Source organism: Clytia hemisphaerica, unplaced genomic scaffold (genome assembly GCF_902728285.1).
Source record: "Clytia hemisphaerica strain Z4C2 unplaced genomic scaffold, Clytia hemisphaerica genome assembly, whole genome shotgun sequence".
Classification (NCBI taxonomy): Eukaryota; Metazoa; Cnidaria; class Hydrozoa; order Leptothecata; family Clytiidae; genus Clytia; species Clytia hemisphaerica.
The window spans coordinates 106038-120785 of record NW_027103740.1 but is presented as its reverse complement, the minus strand read 5'-3'; the positions used below and the strand labels follow the sequence as shown (position 1 = coordinate 120785).

Sequence of the window (14748 nt, the reverse complement as noted above, 5' to 3'; positions counted from 1 at the left end):
AATTTCTCGGCTCACACAAATTTGTCTCTTGGTATTTTTTAACAAATAGCACTTCAAATTCAATGTTTTTGTTTTGAAATGGCGCAGCATCCAGTCATGATGGTAGATCGTTTGAGTGACGGCAAATCATTCCGAAGTTTAACATTTTACGAAGTTGACCTTTCTGAAATTGAGATGGTGTTTCTTTCATAATGACCTGGCTGATTTACTTGTAACGTTTGTTTTCTGAAAGACAATAACACAAATGTTATGTACAGTAAGTTTGGTTGATCTTTTTTTCATATTCCAGGAGAAATAAAGAAAAAACTTGAAAATCTGTCCGAAGTTTCCCCGACCTACGGTAGACCTCAGTTCAAACAAATAACAATACACCGTTTAGGAGTGTCGACTGCGCACGCGTCAATCCAATTTTCTATTGTTTTGATTTTAGCGGCCACGGAAAATTCACTCTCCTCCGTAAAAAAACGGTAGGTAAACATCTGGTTCTCATAAGGAAACATAGCAGAATAACGGTAGGTAAAGAACTCCTTTTAATCATAACTTCTTTTCCTCTTGATGAATTTTTGTGAAATTTTCAGGATATATATGATATGATATGATATGATATTTTTTTATGATATGATATGATATATATTTCTTTTTTTCAGATCTATTTACATTTAAAAAATCCTAAGCGAAAAACAACCCTAAGAGGCTTTCGAGTTTGAAAGGATATATGGAGTGATAATGTACAAGAGATAAACTTAGAGAAAAGAAAAAAACAACAAAAGATAAACAACAACAGGAGATACAATACGAAAATATTTGCACTTGGTTTGTGGATGATAATAAATGTGGTTGAATAAGACACTAGATGGGAACTTAGTTATCATTGAGTAATTTTGATTTGAGTTTTCGAGCAAACACAGAAAAGCTGGTGGATTTGATTGATATTTAGACATTGTTGATTCCAGATATGGGGGCCATAGAACCAAATAGGAGAGGGAGAGACTTATCAAATTATAGAATGTTATGTTCAGTCATTTATATTTTCATGATATAACTTACCAAATTATATAGCAAATGCCAGTTTCAGTGGAACGAAATGTTTATCAAATTTAACTGATTAAAAAAAAATTGTTCGCGGTTTCCCCTGCGAGCGAGCGCCATTTTGTTTGTTTTTTTCCTGTCTCGATTCCCCTAACATTTGGATAATCAAGTTCTAATCAAATTCTTCCACTTCGCACCGCGGGCGCGGCATGCAGCGGGCGATTATGTTATCTGATATTCCGATGGCGTATTGGCGGCCGCCCACGCTAAAGCTCTAAAGGAGCGGGCCAATATGAAAATTTTCCCGACCTTCAGAGCTTTAGGGGTAGGTAGAAAACCTGGCCCACCTCTCTGGCCCGGGCCATATGGCCTACCCTTGGCTCACCCTTTGGCCCACCCACCTTCAAACATTTTTCCCCGATTTTATTCTCGGACAACCAGGTTATAATGATATGTGTGCGTCGGGATGCGCTATAATTTCATTATGATTTCATCATAAAGCCCGTTGGCGTTATTGCATCAGCCGTTTTACGACAAACAATTGGTCAAATCTTCTAAATGCTTTTAAGAATTAAACGCTTTTTTTATAAGTACACTATTACTTTGGATGAGAGGGTCAATTATTCTTAAGAAAGTGCCAAAATTGAGGGTGAAATATTCTTAACGTAGGTCTTGTCTATCTGAACAAGGGATAAGACCCTTAAAATTTCTAAATTGTTTCAACAGAAGTCAGCCTAATGGTAGCGCATTGTGCTCTTGCACTAGGGATCCCGAGTTCGAGTCGGGTTCGGGTCAACGTCAAAGTTTTTCGCCAGGTTTTGATACTTTATGTTTTTTTGGGTGAAGATTCCGAAAAAAGGTGTCCGAAGTCCTGAAAAGTTGAAGAAACAGCGCTACGGGGGTTGTTGGCACCCGTACAGGACTTAACCAGACCCTCTCCCGGGGGTCCCCTTAATCTATGTCAGGTGTATAAAATGCAGACTCAAAACTTTTTATTTATTTTTGTTTATTTCAGTCTCGTTGTTTTTTTAAATGCCAGAAAAACCAAAGTCCAACCTCAGAATTGGTTTGCAGATTTTCAGAATGATAAGAATCAAATCTTTTTTAGAGTTGTAGTGGGCCAAAGGGTAGGCCAAGGGTAGGCCATATGGCCCGGGCCAGAGAGGTGGGCCAGGTTTTCTACCTACCCGAGCTTTAGCGTGTCGGAAGAAAATTTCTACATCGGGTGTCAGATAAGCGATTATGTTATCTGAAGCTTTAGCAGTCAGGAACTATTGCAAATTAGGCTATGTTCGCCGATTCTGGCCTAACTTGGATACGATGGCTTAATTAAGCCAGAAATTGTAGCCTAATTAGGCTGGAAGGAACAAAATTCCAATTTTTGACTTGGATTTCAAAATCCGCGTCAATATTTAGCTTAAAATGTCAAATTCTTATTTATTTGAATGAGTTCCAAATGTTTTTTGGGTAAAATTTGAGCGGACTGAGAAAATATTCAGTTTTTAAATATTATGCTGTTTCAGCAAAATTATGTTTACATATATACAGCAGTACAGTCGAAATTATTTCAAGATTAATGTTAAACAAACGTAATCCGAACTTTGCTTTAGAAACATGTTTTATCTATCTATTGTTATCTTCATAAAAACTTGTATTGTACACTTTTAGATTTTATGAACAACCTTGTCAGCTATAATATAATAAAAAGACGTAAAAAAGACTTTCCTCAATTAAAATATTTTAAATATTTAATCAATCTATCAAGTGTGAATTTAATATCTTAATAACATATATTTAAGATCAGCAAAACCAAAAAACTATACTTTTAAAGCCCACGATAACAACAATATATACATTATGATACTAAGTTTTTTTCATTTTTCAGACAAAAAAATGGCGCGCTGCATGTAGAACTTATGGAACTTATATCGGCTTAATTTGGCTATCATGGCCAAATTAAGCTAAATTTTAATAAGATAATCACATCTTTTCACTCCGCTCTAAAAAGAGAAAAGTTTTTCGCTTTAAATACTCTTCTTAGTACAAGTAACAAGTCCATGTAGTAAGATTGACGCGGATTTTACTTGTTCTCAAGATATTTAGGTTTGAATATTTCATATATCCAAATTAAGCCATTAATATCCTAACTAGGATATAAATCCTAGCCTAATTAGGCGAATATCCTAGTTTGGCCATCATAGCCTAATTTGCAATAGTTCCTGACTGTTTAGCGTGTCGGAAGAAAATTTCTACATCGGGTGCCAGATTAGCGAGTACCTCACTAAAAACCGGGATTTTTCATCCCGAAAACCTGGGCTCGAACCATTCGAAAAAGTCGCAAAGTGGAATAGACGTTAATTGCATAAAAAAAACACGGGTGACGTCTTGTATAGGCTAGTGCCAGATTAGCGATTATGCATTTTCTACCGTGTGTGTGTAGTAGTATCGCTGCTCGAATAAATACATTTTCTCTGAAGAAAACAACTTGGCCTCTGGTACCCAGGTTATGCATTTTCCCTCCTTAAGGGAACTTATTTTCGTGAGAACTAATTTTCGCATTTTTGGGTATCTAAAACCGCGAAAATTAGTTCCGCGAAATGCAAGTTTTAACTTTAAAATTCTTGTCGTTGGGCAAGGGTTGAAATCAGCAGCGCCTCTCAAGTCTCATCAACTTTTGCTTGTTCTCCTATGCAGCTCCTATTCTAGCAGCAAACGTCCACCGCCCTCTGACATATGATTAATTAACAGGTTAGCTTGCTTGTCTCTAAGATTCCGTTGCCACTTTTTTATCAGAAAAAGACCAAAACTCCGGGTAGTTGAGAAATAAACTTCCGAAAGTTAGGCAGCTTTATAACTAGAAAGTTTTCTGTACCTTTAGAAACAAACATTGAGTTTGACTCCTGGATGCGCTTTTTGGATGGGCAAAAAAGGGACAAGAATCTTAGTGCGGAAATGGGAATCTTAAACAAAACGATGGTAGCAGCAATCGTTAAATTATCATTATTGGTTCAAATTCAATCCCAGTCCCTTTGTCAACTTTTAATAACCAGTAAAATAAAAAAGAAATGCCATTTTTTGGCTACACAAAATATTTTATATTTTTCTAAAAAAGGCTGCGACACATTTTTGGTATTACCGTTTTGCATCACCTCAAGGTAGTTCAAATGTATTTCGACAATTTTTTCGAAACACCTTGCATCGATTGATTGGTCAGATTTTAAAAGAAATTGGTCTATGTGTTTTAATTAAAGTCGTTATTGAAAATTAACATCCTTGCCTAAATATTTTCATTCATTTTTAAAATCTTTCCATAAATATATCATACATCTAATCTATACTTCAAATTTACAGTTTAAAAAGTATTTACAAGAAAGTTTACATGAAATTAACATGAAAGTATTTAGAATGTACTCTCGGGTGCCTAATGAACGGGCGGAGGTTGGAATAAGCGAGGAGGATGGAATAAAAATGTCCCGGGTGGAAAATTTATGAAAAGGAGGCTAATACAGCAGAATTAAAGCAAAGGAGGGAACCTTCAAAAACATCTTCCAGAAAATTAATAAGCAGGGAGCCCCTGGGATAGGAATGTCCTGGGTGGAAAATCTTCCGAAAAATTGATTAGCGGGGGACGCTTATTAGGTACCCGAGGCAAGAGTAGGTTAAAAAATGTGTAAGATCTGAAAAATCTAATTTCTCCATTTGAGAACAAGACTAAAATCACATCTTACATGCTCCTCTTCCACGACCACGGCCACGCCCTCTGCCTCGTACACCTCCTCTCTTAGGAGGGGCGTTCTCGCCTAGTTCTTCGACAAGCTTCTGCTCTTCGATCTCCAATTCTTCCTAAAAAATTAGAATTCAAACTTGTATCAAAATTCCAAAAAACATTAACGCGTTCAATGAAAAACGTACCCATCTCATTCGAAGCGGGTGATTAGAAGATGACTTTGCACATTGGCGGAGGGAGGAGTGTAACAAAGAGAAGTCACGACTGGACAAGGGGGGGGGGGGCATCAGTTAGACAGGCATTAAGTGGATAGAACTTCAGTTTATTCTAGCTAAATTTCTAGTTAGTCTTTGTGTCCGGATTGAAAGCTGGTCATTTGCTGTTCGCGTTTGTGGGTATAGAAAGGACTTTTGAGTAGAAAGAACAAATAAAATTCTAACCTTTTGTTTTATCATTTTATTGAGATCAGCAATTTCACTTCGTAACCTTTTCAGCTTTTTCTTTTTCTCCTCCAGCTCAAACACATCGCCGAGTTTTTCTCTAGCAAATGCTCGCACCTCTGATCTAACAAGCTTGATGTAGCAATTTCCAAAAGTACTTTGCCGACGACCCTGAAACATGATCAAAAATACTGATACCGAGGTACATAATCAAGGGTCTTATTCAAGCATGGCGAACGGCGAATTTCACCGGTCCAAGCCACGAAAAATTCTGTTTGCCGCCTCAAGTACATACTTAGAGAACTGAACCAAGAGTACATATAATAGTTGAAGGACTAGACCAGTGGCTTTTTGAGGCTTAAAGAGGACCAAAAGAGACCACCAACAGTTAGTACTCTATTACAACTTGAAATCTGCCTTGGATATAGATAGATCACCTCTTTATTGGCTAAGAAACCTTAGGTTCTAAGGGCCTAAGGGGGACCCGCAATACTTTTTGGTTAGAATGAGATTTTTTTGGCTTACACCTCTTTAATTATTGGAAATAACTATATAATCAGAATATCAAAAACGACCGCCACCTAGTTAGTACAATGGTACAGAGTTGTAAAGTAATTTTATCAAAAAGGACACCACTTTGTACCACTGGTACAAACTCATTTGCACCATTTTTGACCCCCCCCCCACCACTTAGCATTGGTTCCTACAAGTTAGTACCGACCCCCCTGATTTAACAAAGGATTTCTTCTTTGAATTCATGAATCAAAACATCCCATCCCTTGTAAAATCTAAAAAATTGGTTAAAGTGTCATGAAGCTTTGCAAGATTATGTGAAATTGTGATAAGTTTCCTTATGGCACGCAAAAATTTGATACCATGCTTTCCCCAATCTTCGGGGCCGTCCACATAGTACGTACGCACTAAAATGTCGAAAATCGAGTACCCCCCCTTGTACGCAACCGTACACAAATGGCTATACCCCCTGGTAAGTATGTACTTTTTCATTCACCCCCCTCACCTCGGTTGAAGAAAATTTCGAATTCAAATCGTTTGGTTCGGACCTTTATTTCATACATGAAACTCAATGTTTATTAAGAAACTTTTTCTTTTCCTCGATGCGTATAGGAACCGTAAAAGTCGAAAGAAAAACAAGTAAAAAAGGGCCATGAAAAACTTTTCTCTGCGTACGTACATTATCCTTCGATCCCACAAATACGCTTTTGAGAAGACCCCTCATCCCCCTTAGTGCGTACGTAATATGTGGACGAAAGATAATTAAAAAAAATTGCTAAAATTCTGCCATCATATAATTTTGCTAAGGTAAAAACTAATTCCGAAAAGTGAAGGGAAGTACAAGTTAGGAAAATTTTAAGTTCTAAAAGCTTTACACCAATAGGGTTCAGGAAAAAACAACAACATCCACTCACTTGTAACTTTCCAGTGCTCAAACCTTCTTGGATAAGGTCATCAGTCAAACCAGGAAATTCTAATTTCGCATTTTTATCGCTCATGGTTGCTCCAGCAGAGTTCCAAACACTGTTACTACCTCCACAGAACATGCTCCGTGCTTTAGGCATGGCGGTGTGGTTTATTTTTTGAGTTAAATTCTTATAGTTTTTCTCCTGTCAAAAAAAATAATAAGAAGTTTAATTTTTTAAAGAAAAATAAACTTTGAATATGCAGGAAAATGAAGAAATACAATTGAGGAGATGACACTAAAATAAAGAGAGACAGAGATTTAACATTTCTAATAATTTCTATTTATTTTTCTCAGACACTTCCAACCTCAGAATGAAATCTGATTCAATCAAAATTATCAAATAAATAAGGTTTAAATACTTTCTACTCTGGTTAAAAATTATTAACAAAAATGATAAAAAGGCTCGTAAAATGGATATCTTTAATATTTACAAAATCCTTACCAAACAAATGATATCAAAGAAAAAAAAAAGTACAAAACTGTCGGAGGAGCTTTTTGTGTATATAAAATCAGTATCTCGCCCAGCAACAACCTTGATATTACTTGAATCTCAACTCCAAACCCATTGTATTCATTAAAATTGTCCAACATTGTAAAAAAAATTGGCTAGGTGATTATTAAAGGTTTCATCTTTTACAGTGTCGTATTTAATCTTTTCTCAGATGAGCCAAATTTTCTGTGCACACTGATGCAAAAAAAGTGGTTTGTTTTTATTCACATTGTGCATGGCATTCTGTTACCATAATTCAGTGATGGTCCAAAACGTCTCTTTGGCGGAGCATTTTCCCCTAATGCGTGAACAAGTTTTTTTTCTTCCCTTTCGAGCTCAATCTAAAAAGGAAATGAAATGTAAGAAATGCTTTATATACACAATAATTATCTCCGACTCTTTAAACTTCTGCTTAGCATGGAGACTAAAATGGTATATCTTTTCACTTTCTTTGGAAGCGCCAAGTCAGAAGAACTTTAGACACATCATCAATCCTGATAAGGGCTTTGTTGAATAATCAGAGACAAACTTAGATTTTTAAACAAGCAAAATTTATCAATTCAAACCTGCTTTTCAAGCATTTTGTTAATTGTGTGATCATTATCGTCAATTTGTCTCCTGATTCCATTCAGTCTCTTTTTCATCTCATCAATATCGTAAGTTTCACCAAGACGTTCTTTAGCAAAAGCCATAACTTCTTGTTTCAAAAGTTTCAAATATGGCTTTCCAAATAATACACCCCTGCGAGCCTAGATTGAGTGAGAAATAAAATATTATTTTTGTGACCTTGAAAGTGAACTACGCAAAGTGACATGAGTTTTTTATTACAACCAACAAACATAGATTTTCAGAAAAAGGTAATCAGAAATGCTGAGAAAATTACCCTTTTGTCACATTACTTGATATTTGCATCATCTTCATGTTATACTGTTTGACAATCATAAATGGCTTGTATGTACCTGAAGTTTTCCTTCTTTGATACCTTCCTCAATCATTGCATCAGTGAGACCAAATTCCGCTTTTGCATTCTTATCAGAAAAACTCAAACCAGATGTTGTCCAGCAATTTGGGCTACCTCCTGAAGATTTCTTAGACATGATACGTTGTATTTTTTTCTATAGGAAAAAAAATTAATAAAAATGTTTTGTTGAACAAAATCAGAGCAGAACTCAAATTGATAAAAAACAGACTATCAAAAGTATAAAAGTGGTTATAAAAAACCTTATATATATTGAGAAATGCATAAATTTTGGGAGGATTTACAAGTTTAGGATTTATTTATCGACCACCTATAGAAATTACACCAGTAAAAAAATTGAAAATGTTTTAAAATGTTTACAAAACTAAACACAAATTGCATATTATATTGGAACTTTCCCAAACAAATTAAGAATCATTTGGAAAAAAATTAAACGTTAAGACAAAAAAAATATTAAATATTACGTTAACATTGGAATTTAAAGGAAAATAGATTTCTTTATGAAAGGACGTAAAAATTAATAAATTATAATGTTTCAAAGTCATCTCTTTCGTCATTGTATTCCATAATATGTTGTTTGATTTTGGATGAATCTACCCAAGTGATGTAATCTTCCATATTGCGTACAACCAAAAATGCAGGATCGGTGACAACTTCTGGACCAACTCGAACATGGCCTTGTTCAACGTATTGCACAGCCATTTTGATTTGTTGGGCCATTCTCAATCTCACCATGACAACAGGTAAACGACGTCTACAGAAAGATGAGGAGGTTATTTTGTCTGTCAGACTAAAGTCCTTTTTATCATGTATAAGGCCCATATTATAGAGCTTCAGTAATAGTTTATCAGTTGATTCATGCCGGAAAGGATCTTTTGGATCCAAATCTTTAATCTTTGTGATCAATTGATGAATAGCTCCAGAAAGACGGTTATATTTGGTGTAATCTTCTCGCTTTTGAATGTGGTATTTTCTCAGGATTTTGTTTTCACGAATGGTATCATCTTTCTTCCATTGTATAAAGTCGACTTTTTTCAATAATTTTTGTTCATGATATTTCAGCTTCCTTCCCATTTTTTCGATTTGTATTTATTTTTTTAATATTTTTTGAATTTAATTTTTTGTTTGTTTGTGACAGATATCTAAAAGAACAGATTTAATTAAAAGTAACAAAAGATGAGACAAAATAACAAAGGTGAGACAATATTTATGTTTTCAATACTAAATTAACATTCACAAAACAAAAATACAGACAATAAATAGAATCAAATGGAACTTATCTTGGTACGCAGAGATAATTTATCGAAAAAATATAACTTTGAAAAAAAAACCTGGTTAAAGTCAATTGTTTTCATACTAACAAAAATATGTACAAAATTGAAATTTTAATCTATTTGGAAGTGTTCAGTTCACTAAGATATAACATGTTTCATCTATTTTAATGCTGACAAAATGGTATAGGATTAAATATTTTTGATAAGTTATCAAAATCATGTCTGAAATATGTAAAAAGTTTCTTATCAAGAAATTCATTCATTTGTCTAGTACGGCAAAAAAAAGAATTAGCTCAAAAACCTAATCCTAATAATAACATTGAAATTTCTTTCACATGATAACCAACCACGACCACAGTTTTATCGTTAAATATCTTCATTGGAGTATCTTCACCAAGTCGCCATTTCAAACAGTCTCGAAACGCTTCCAAGTCACCTTTCACATTATGCACTGAAGTGTAAACAACAACTTTCCCTTTCCATTTCTTAGTGTTTGTTGTGATTTCAAAACGTCTTGCAGCCCTTTTGCATTCAAATGGTAATTCTGGTGGAGGTACCTTTCTTGGCAGCCAACCACCAGGAGTGTCTCTTATCTCATCCAAGCGATTTAGGCTGATAGGATATTCAGGGTTCTCTAATACTAAAGATTTTAAGATTGATTCCTGTCTTACAAGACATGGGAATTGATCAGGCGGAGGGACATATTTGAAAGGTCCAAGTTTTACTCTAGGTGCTTTTGCTTTTACACCTCTACAGGGTATGGTTGAAAGTACTGGTCTCAAAAGCAATCTAGTTTTGTTTAATAGCATTTCTAAAAGGGAATAAAAATAAATTAAATCAAATAACTGATAACACTATTAAGATTATTCTTTTTCTTTCAAAAATTGCAAATGTCGAAGCTTTTTTTCATAATTTAATGTGGCTAAATGGAATGTTGTTTTACTTTAGATTCAGGAAAATACATATAGCAAAAACTATTCTGCTAAATATTAAATTAGCAATTATCCAATATTTATGTTGGTTTAGCAATTTTGTCCAAGAAATGTTTCAAATCAAGTGAATAAAATAAATTAACAGAATTTGCAAAAGATAACTATTAAAAGTGGTTTATGGTTAATGATTATAATTTCACTATTTTACAAGGGTGAAGAAAATACAAAATTGACTTAACACAAATTGATACTCTTCAAATTAGAAACCTAGTTCTTTAAGTAACAGAACTAATTTGTCTCTATGATTTCCTTTCACGTGCAGTTGGTTTGTTAGTTCATTGATCTGATAATGGTTTTCATTCCCAAGTCGCTGTCTTACACAATGTTCCAGTGCTTTTATGTCTCCTCGAACTTTGCGAATACTTGTTACAACTTTTGATCTCCCATTAGAATACTTGACATAAACTGGAATATTGTTCGTTTTGGATCTTTGAATATCGAAAGGGAGTTCTGGTGGTGGAGTAGCTCTTGGAACCCATCCACTTGGAGATTTGGAAATTTCCTCGACTCTTTCTGGTCTAATTGTGTATTCAACTGCAGTAGATGATAATCGTGCTAAGCAATAAATAGGTTGTAGTGCTTGTAGCCTAAGTTGATTGGCTATTCTTATCATTTTCTGAAATCATTCAAATATTTTAGTTTTTAGATTTATTTAGATATTCGAGATTCTTTATTAAAGTTTGAAACTTTGACGATAAACCTTTTGTAGGATACCATAAGTTGGTCTAATACTGACATCTCTCTTTTCATTCCGACACCCATCTTTAGAGCTGAGATTAATGGGAAGGTCAGGGTCCTGATTGAAACTCTTCTTTCTTTGCTTAGAGGTAAGTGATAAAAATCAGTGATTTTGCCCTTCCTATTTTTCCTATCTCTAAAAGAGGTGTTGTATTTTAAATGAGGAATGTCAACATTAGACCAGCTTACGATATGACATCATGTTGAATATAATCTTTAATAACATCATTATTCAAACCAAAATAATGATTTGCTATTTTGGTCCTGAACATGACCCAAATCTGGGGAAATACTTATTAGTATGCTTGGGTCATACAATGAGCCCATTGCCAAATAGGCCTTTTTGAAAACCACAACAGACCTCATTAATTGATAATTTAATCTAAATTGAATGGCCCTTTGAGATTGAGATTGCCCTTTTTTCATGTAGAGGAATACACCTTTCCTGTAATTCAAACTTGTCAGAAATGGCCCGGGAAAATGTGCGCACGCGTTTTTTGCCTGCAAGGGGTTAGGGAAAGAGGGTTTTCAGCTTCTAACTTTTGATAGCGATCTTCTTTTGACAAAAGATTTTCAGGGTGATATAATTGATATAATATCCTGAATAGATTGAACATACAAAAATTTATTGAGGGGATTTTGTTCAACAGAACTTAAGAAAAACTCAAAAAACCAACTTTCCCTAAGGAAACGCAGGCAAAAACGGGTTTGTTTACCTCCAGAGCCCAAACAGTGGAGAGCAACAATATAATGCATGCACATCTGTTTTGCAAATTACGGGAAAGGTGTATAATTTCCATAATTTCCAATAGAACTTTTCGCCTTTCCATCCGCCATATTGAATAGTATGCAAAAATTATGGTGGCCGAATTGCCTGAGTGTCCTAAGTGAAATTCCCTTAGAAAGTATGCAAAACATATGCAAAAAGAAAGTATTAATATAAAACTTACATGCATATTTGGCATTATATATATTACAGTGGTCAAAGCAGTTTTTTTCTGTGAGACGGAAAATTTTTTGATAGAGATAATTTGGTATACAGTGACACCTGCAGGCCCAACCATGGTTGGGGCCGAGGGTCAGAAAATTTTCAGATTTTCTAACCCCTAGATTGGCTAAAAAGGCACTAAAATTTAGTAATTAAAACAACTCAGAATGTTCTTAAAATGCCGCAAAAATATACATCTATCTAAAACAGGTTGGTTGAAAAATAAAAATATATGAACGTCATACTATGTATATACAAGGTATATCAGGGGGGGGGGCACGCAGTTACTACAAGACATGATGTGTAGTAAGTGCTTTTTCAACACTTCTTTTCAGGACCACCACCCTTTGCAGTTACTACACCTTAGTAGTAACTGTTTTCAGAAAAGATTTCCAGGTACCACCCCTGTTTTTGAGTGATATCATCAAAAACATGCTCGAAATTACCCTAAATTGCGGTTATTTTTCAACCTAAAGCCATTTTTGTGCTAGATTTTCTTTTAATTTACTTGGTAAACAGCTGTTGAGAACATTTTAATGATAATTAGGGAAAGCATAATTTCAAAGTTGGGTCTGAGAAAAATTTCAAATTTTTTTTCGTCCATTTATAACAAAAATATTTTTTTTAACAAAGAATTTTTTTATTTTTTGTGAAAAATTTGGAAAGTTCTTTAAAAAGAATCAAAATATAAGCACTTACTACACCAAAAGTGCCATTTTTAGTGTTTGGCACCACCCCCAAACAGCAGTTACTACACTGTGTAGTAACTGTTTTCATAACTTCTGAATACAGTACCACCACGGTAGTAAGTGTCATACTGTCTTGTAGTAACTGCGTGCCCCCCCCCCTGGGTATATACAAAACATGCTTGAAATCCAATTTTTAAAACTTTGATGGAATTATTCTAGAGAATAAAACCACTATTTCTCGCTAAATAACCATTTCTGACTGAGATGGAAAACTTTGGCAACAATTTCTGTGAGACGGAAATCTGTCTGAGACGGAAGAACTTTGATCACTGATATTAAAGTATAATCTTTCTGAAAAAAGTGTTTGTAAGATAATAAAAAAAGACGAAAGTCGATTTTTATGCATTTTTTTTAGTTGAAAGTTTTGGAATACTGGATTTTCAAGAGAAGGGAAAAGTCATGACTCTTGACTCTCCACCCGCTAACCAACCTGATCTATTTTGAAATACTGTACTTGAGTCAAACTGCACTGAGGTGACACCACTTAGAAAATTTTTGCTTCTTAAAAATGTAACGGGAATTTTCAAAAATATATAGACGTTATGTGCCATCCTATCAGGCAGCGCTCAATTAAAAGAACAGTCCATGTATGGAGTAGAGCGAACATTCCATTACTGAAAGAAGACCTAAAAACAACATGTGCGCTATTCTGTGCTAAACATGAGAATGGAGATTTTGCTATTGACACTGTATGGGGCGAGTTTAAAGACATTATCAACAAAACCATGAGAAAGATACCAACCAAAACTCTACGTCAAAGATTCAGTCAGCCATGGGTAAATCGGAAGTGTAGAAGATTATCCCGCAGAAAGAAACACCTATATAAATGCGCAAAACAAACACGACTCGAATCAGATTGGTCCAGGTTCCGAAATGTTGTCAATGAGTGCCGAAAACAGTGTCGTAAAGCACATGACAAGTACATCAATGAAAACATCCTAGAATTATCTGACACCAAGCGCTTTTACAAGTATATCAAATATAAACAAAAAGACAATATCACAGTTGCCCCATTAAAGAAGAATGAGAGTCTTATTATCGACGATCAGAAAAAAGCAAATATCCTTAATGAACAGTATTGTAGTCTTTTCTCTATTCGTAACAAAGATATACCACCCATTAGATCGCCAACTGTTGAGAATTCAATGTCCGAGATCGAAATAAACAAAAGTGGTGTCGAAGCGCTACTTAACCGGCTTAATCCACAGAAAGCAATAGGACCGGATAGCATATCATCAAGATTCCTAAAGGAATTTTCAGCTGAGATTTCTTCACCCCTCACAATGATATTCAAACTGTCCCTCGAATCGCATGCATTAATTGTACCTGTGTACAAAGGGGGTAACAAAGATAAGAGCTAGGCTGAAAATTATCGACCAGTTTCACTCACATCGATTTGTTGCAAGTGCGTGGAACATATTATTTATAGCAATGTAATGACACACCTTAATGATAATAATGTATTGAGTGACTTCCAACATGGTTTCAGAGAGTCAACTTTTAACCACCGTCAACGACTTTGCTAGGAACCTTAATGATAACAAGCAACATGCTGAATGGACCTACCTGATGATGAAACTTAGATAGCAATAAGGAGAAAAACAATCATTAAGAAAATATAGCGCTTAGCGAAAATGCATTAAATGTCATCATTGATTGTTGATGGGGGGGAGGGGTTTAGGGAAAAAAGAAATAGAAAGTTCCGGTTGCAAAATTGCAAAAGTTTTATTGACAATTGAATCATGCTTGATGGTGGCATTGTTATCAATAATTTTTTTAAGTGAAAAAACAAAGAAATGTATGGAAAAAGCCCAATTCAAATCTGCAAAAACGGCGATTTCCGGCATATTTCCGGCATTTTC

At 34.8% G+C, this 14748-nt stretch overlaps 2 protein-coding genes across 3 annotated transcripts; both read right to left on the bottom strand.

Annotated features, from left to right (window-relative positions):
* Positions 1-4313: 4313 nt before the first annotated feature.
* Positions 4314-6827, bottom strand: LOC136805184 (uncharacterized). Its single transcript, XM_067061750.1, has 3 exons — positions 6624-6827; positions 5197-5367; positions 4314-4872 (listed from the first exon to the last, which is right to left on the bottom strand). The coding sequence occupies exons 1-3, from the start codon at positions 6771-6773 to the stop codon at positions 4747-4749; spliced, it is 447 nt and encodes a 148-aa protein (XP_066917851.1). The 5' UTR covers positions 6774-6827; the 3' UTR covers positions 4314-4746.
* Positions 6828-6933: 106 nt separating this feature from the next.
* LOC136805183 (uncharacterized) lies at positions 6934-9287 on the bottom strand. 2 transcript variants are annotated; one of them, XR_010846350.1, is made up of 3 exons: positions 8126-9287; positions 7733-7915; positions 6934-7507 (listed from the first exon to the last, which is right to left on the bottom strand). XR_010846350.1 is itself a non-coding variant. In XM_067061749.1 (3 exons), exons 1-3 carry the CDS (start codon positions 8261-8263, stop codon positions 7391-7393), a joined length of 438 nt encoding a protein of 145 aa, XP_066917850.1. In that variant the 5' UTR covers positions 8264-8310; the 3' UTR covers positions 6934-7390. The 2 variants fall into 2 exon arrangements, 1 of the variants encoding a protein (XP_066917850.1); XM_067061749.1 differs by having other exon boundaries at positions 8126-8310.
* Between the last annotated feature and the right edge of the window lie 5461 nt (positions 9288-14748).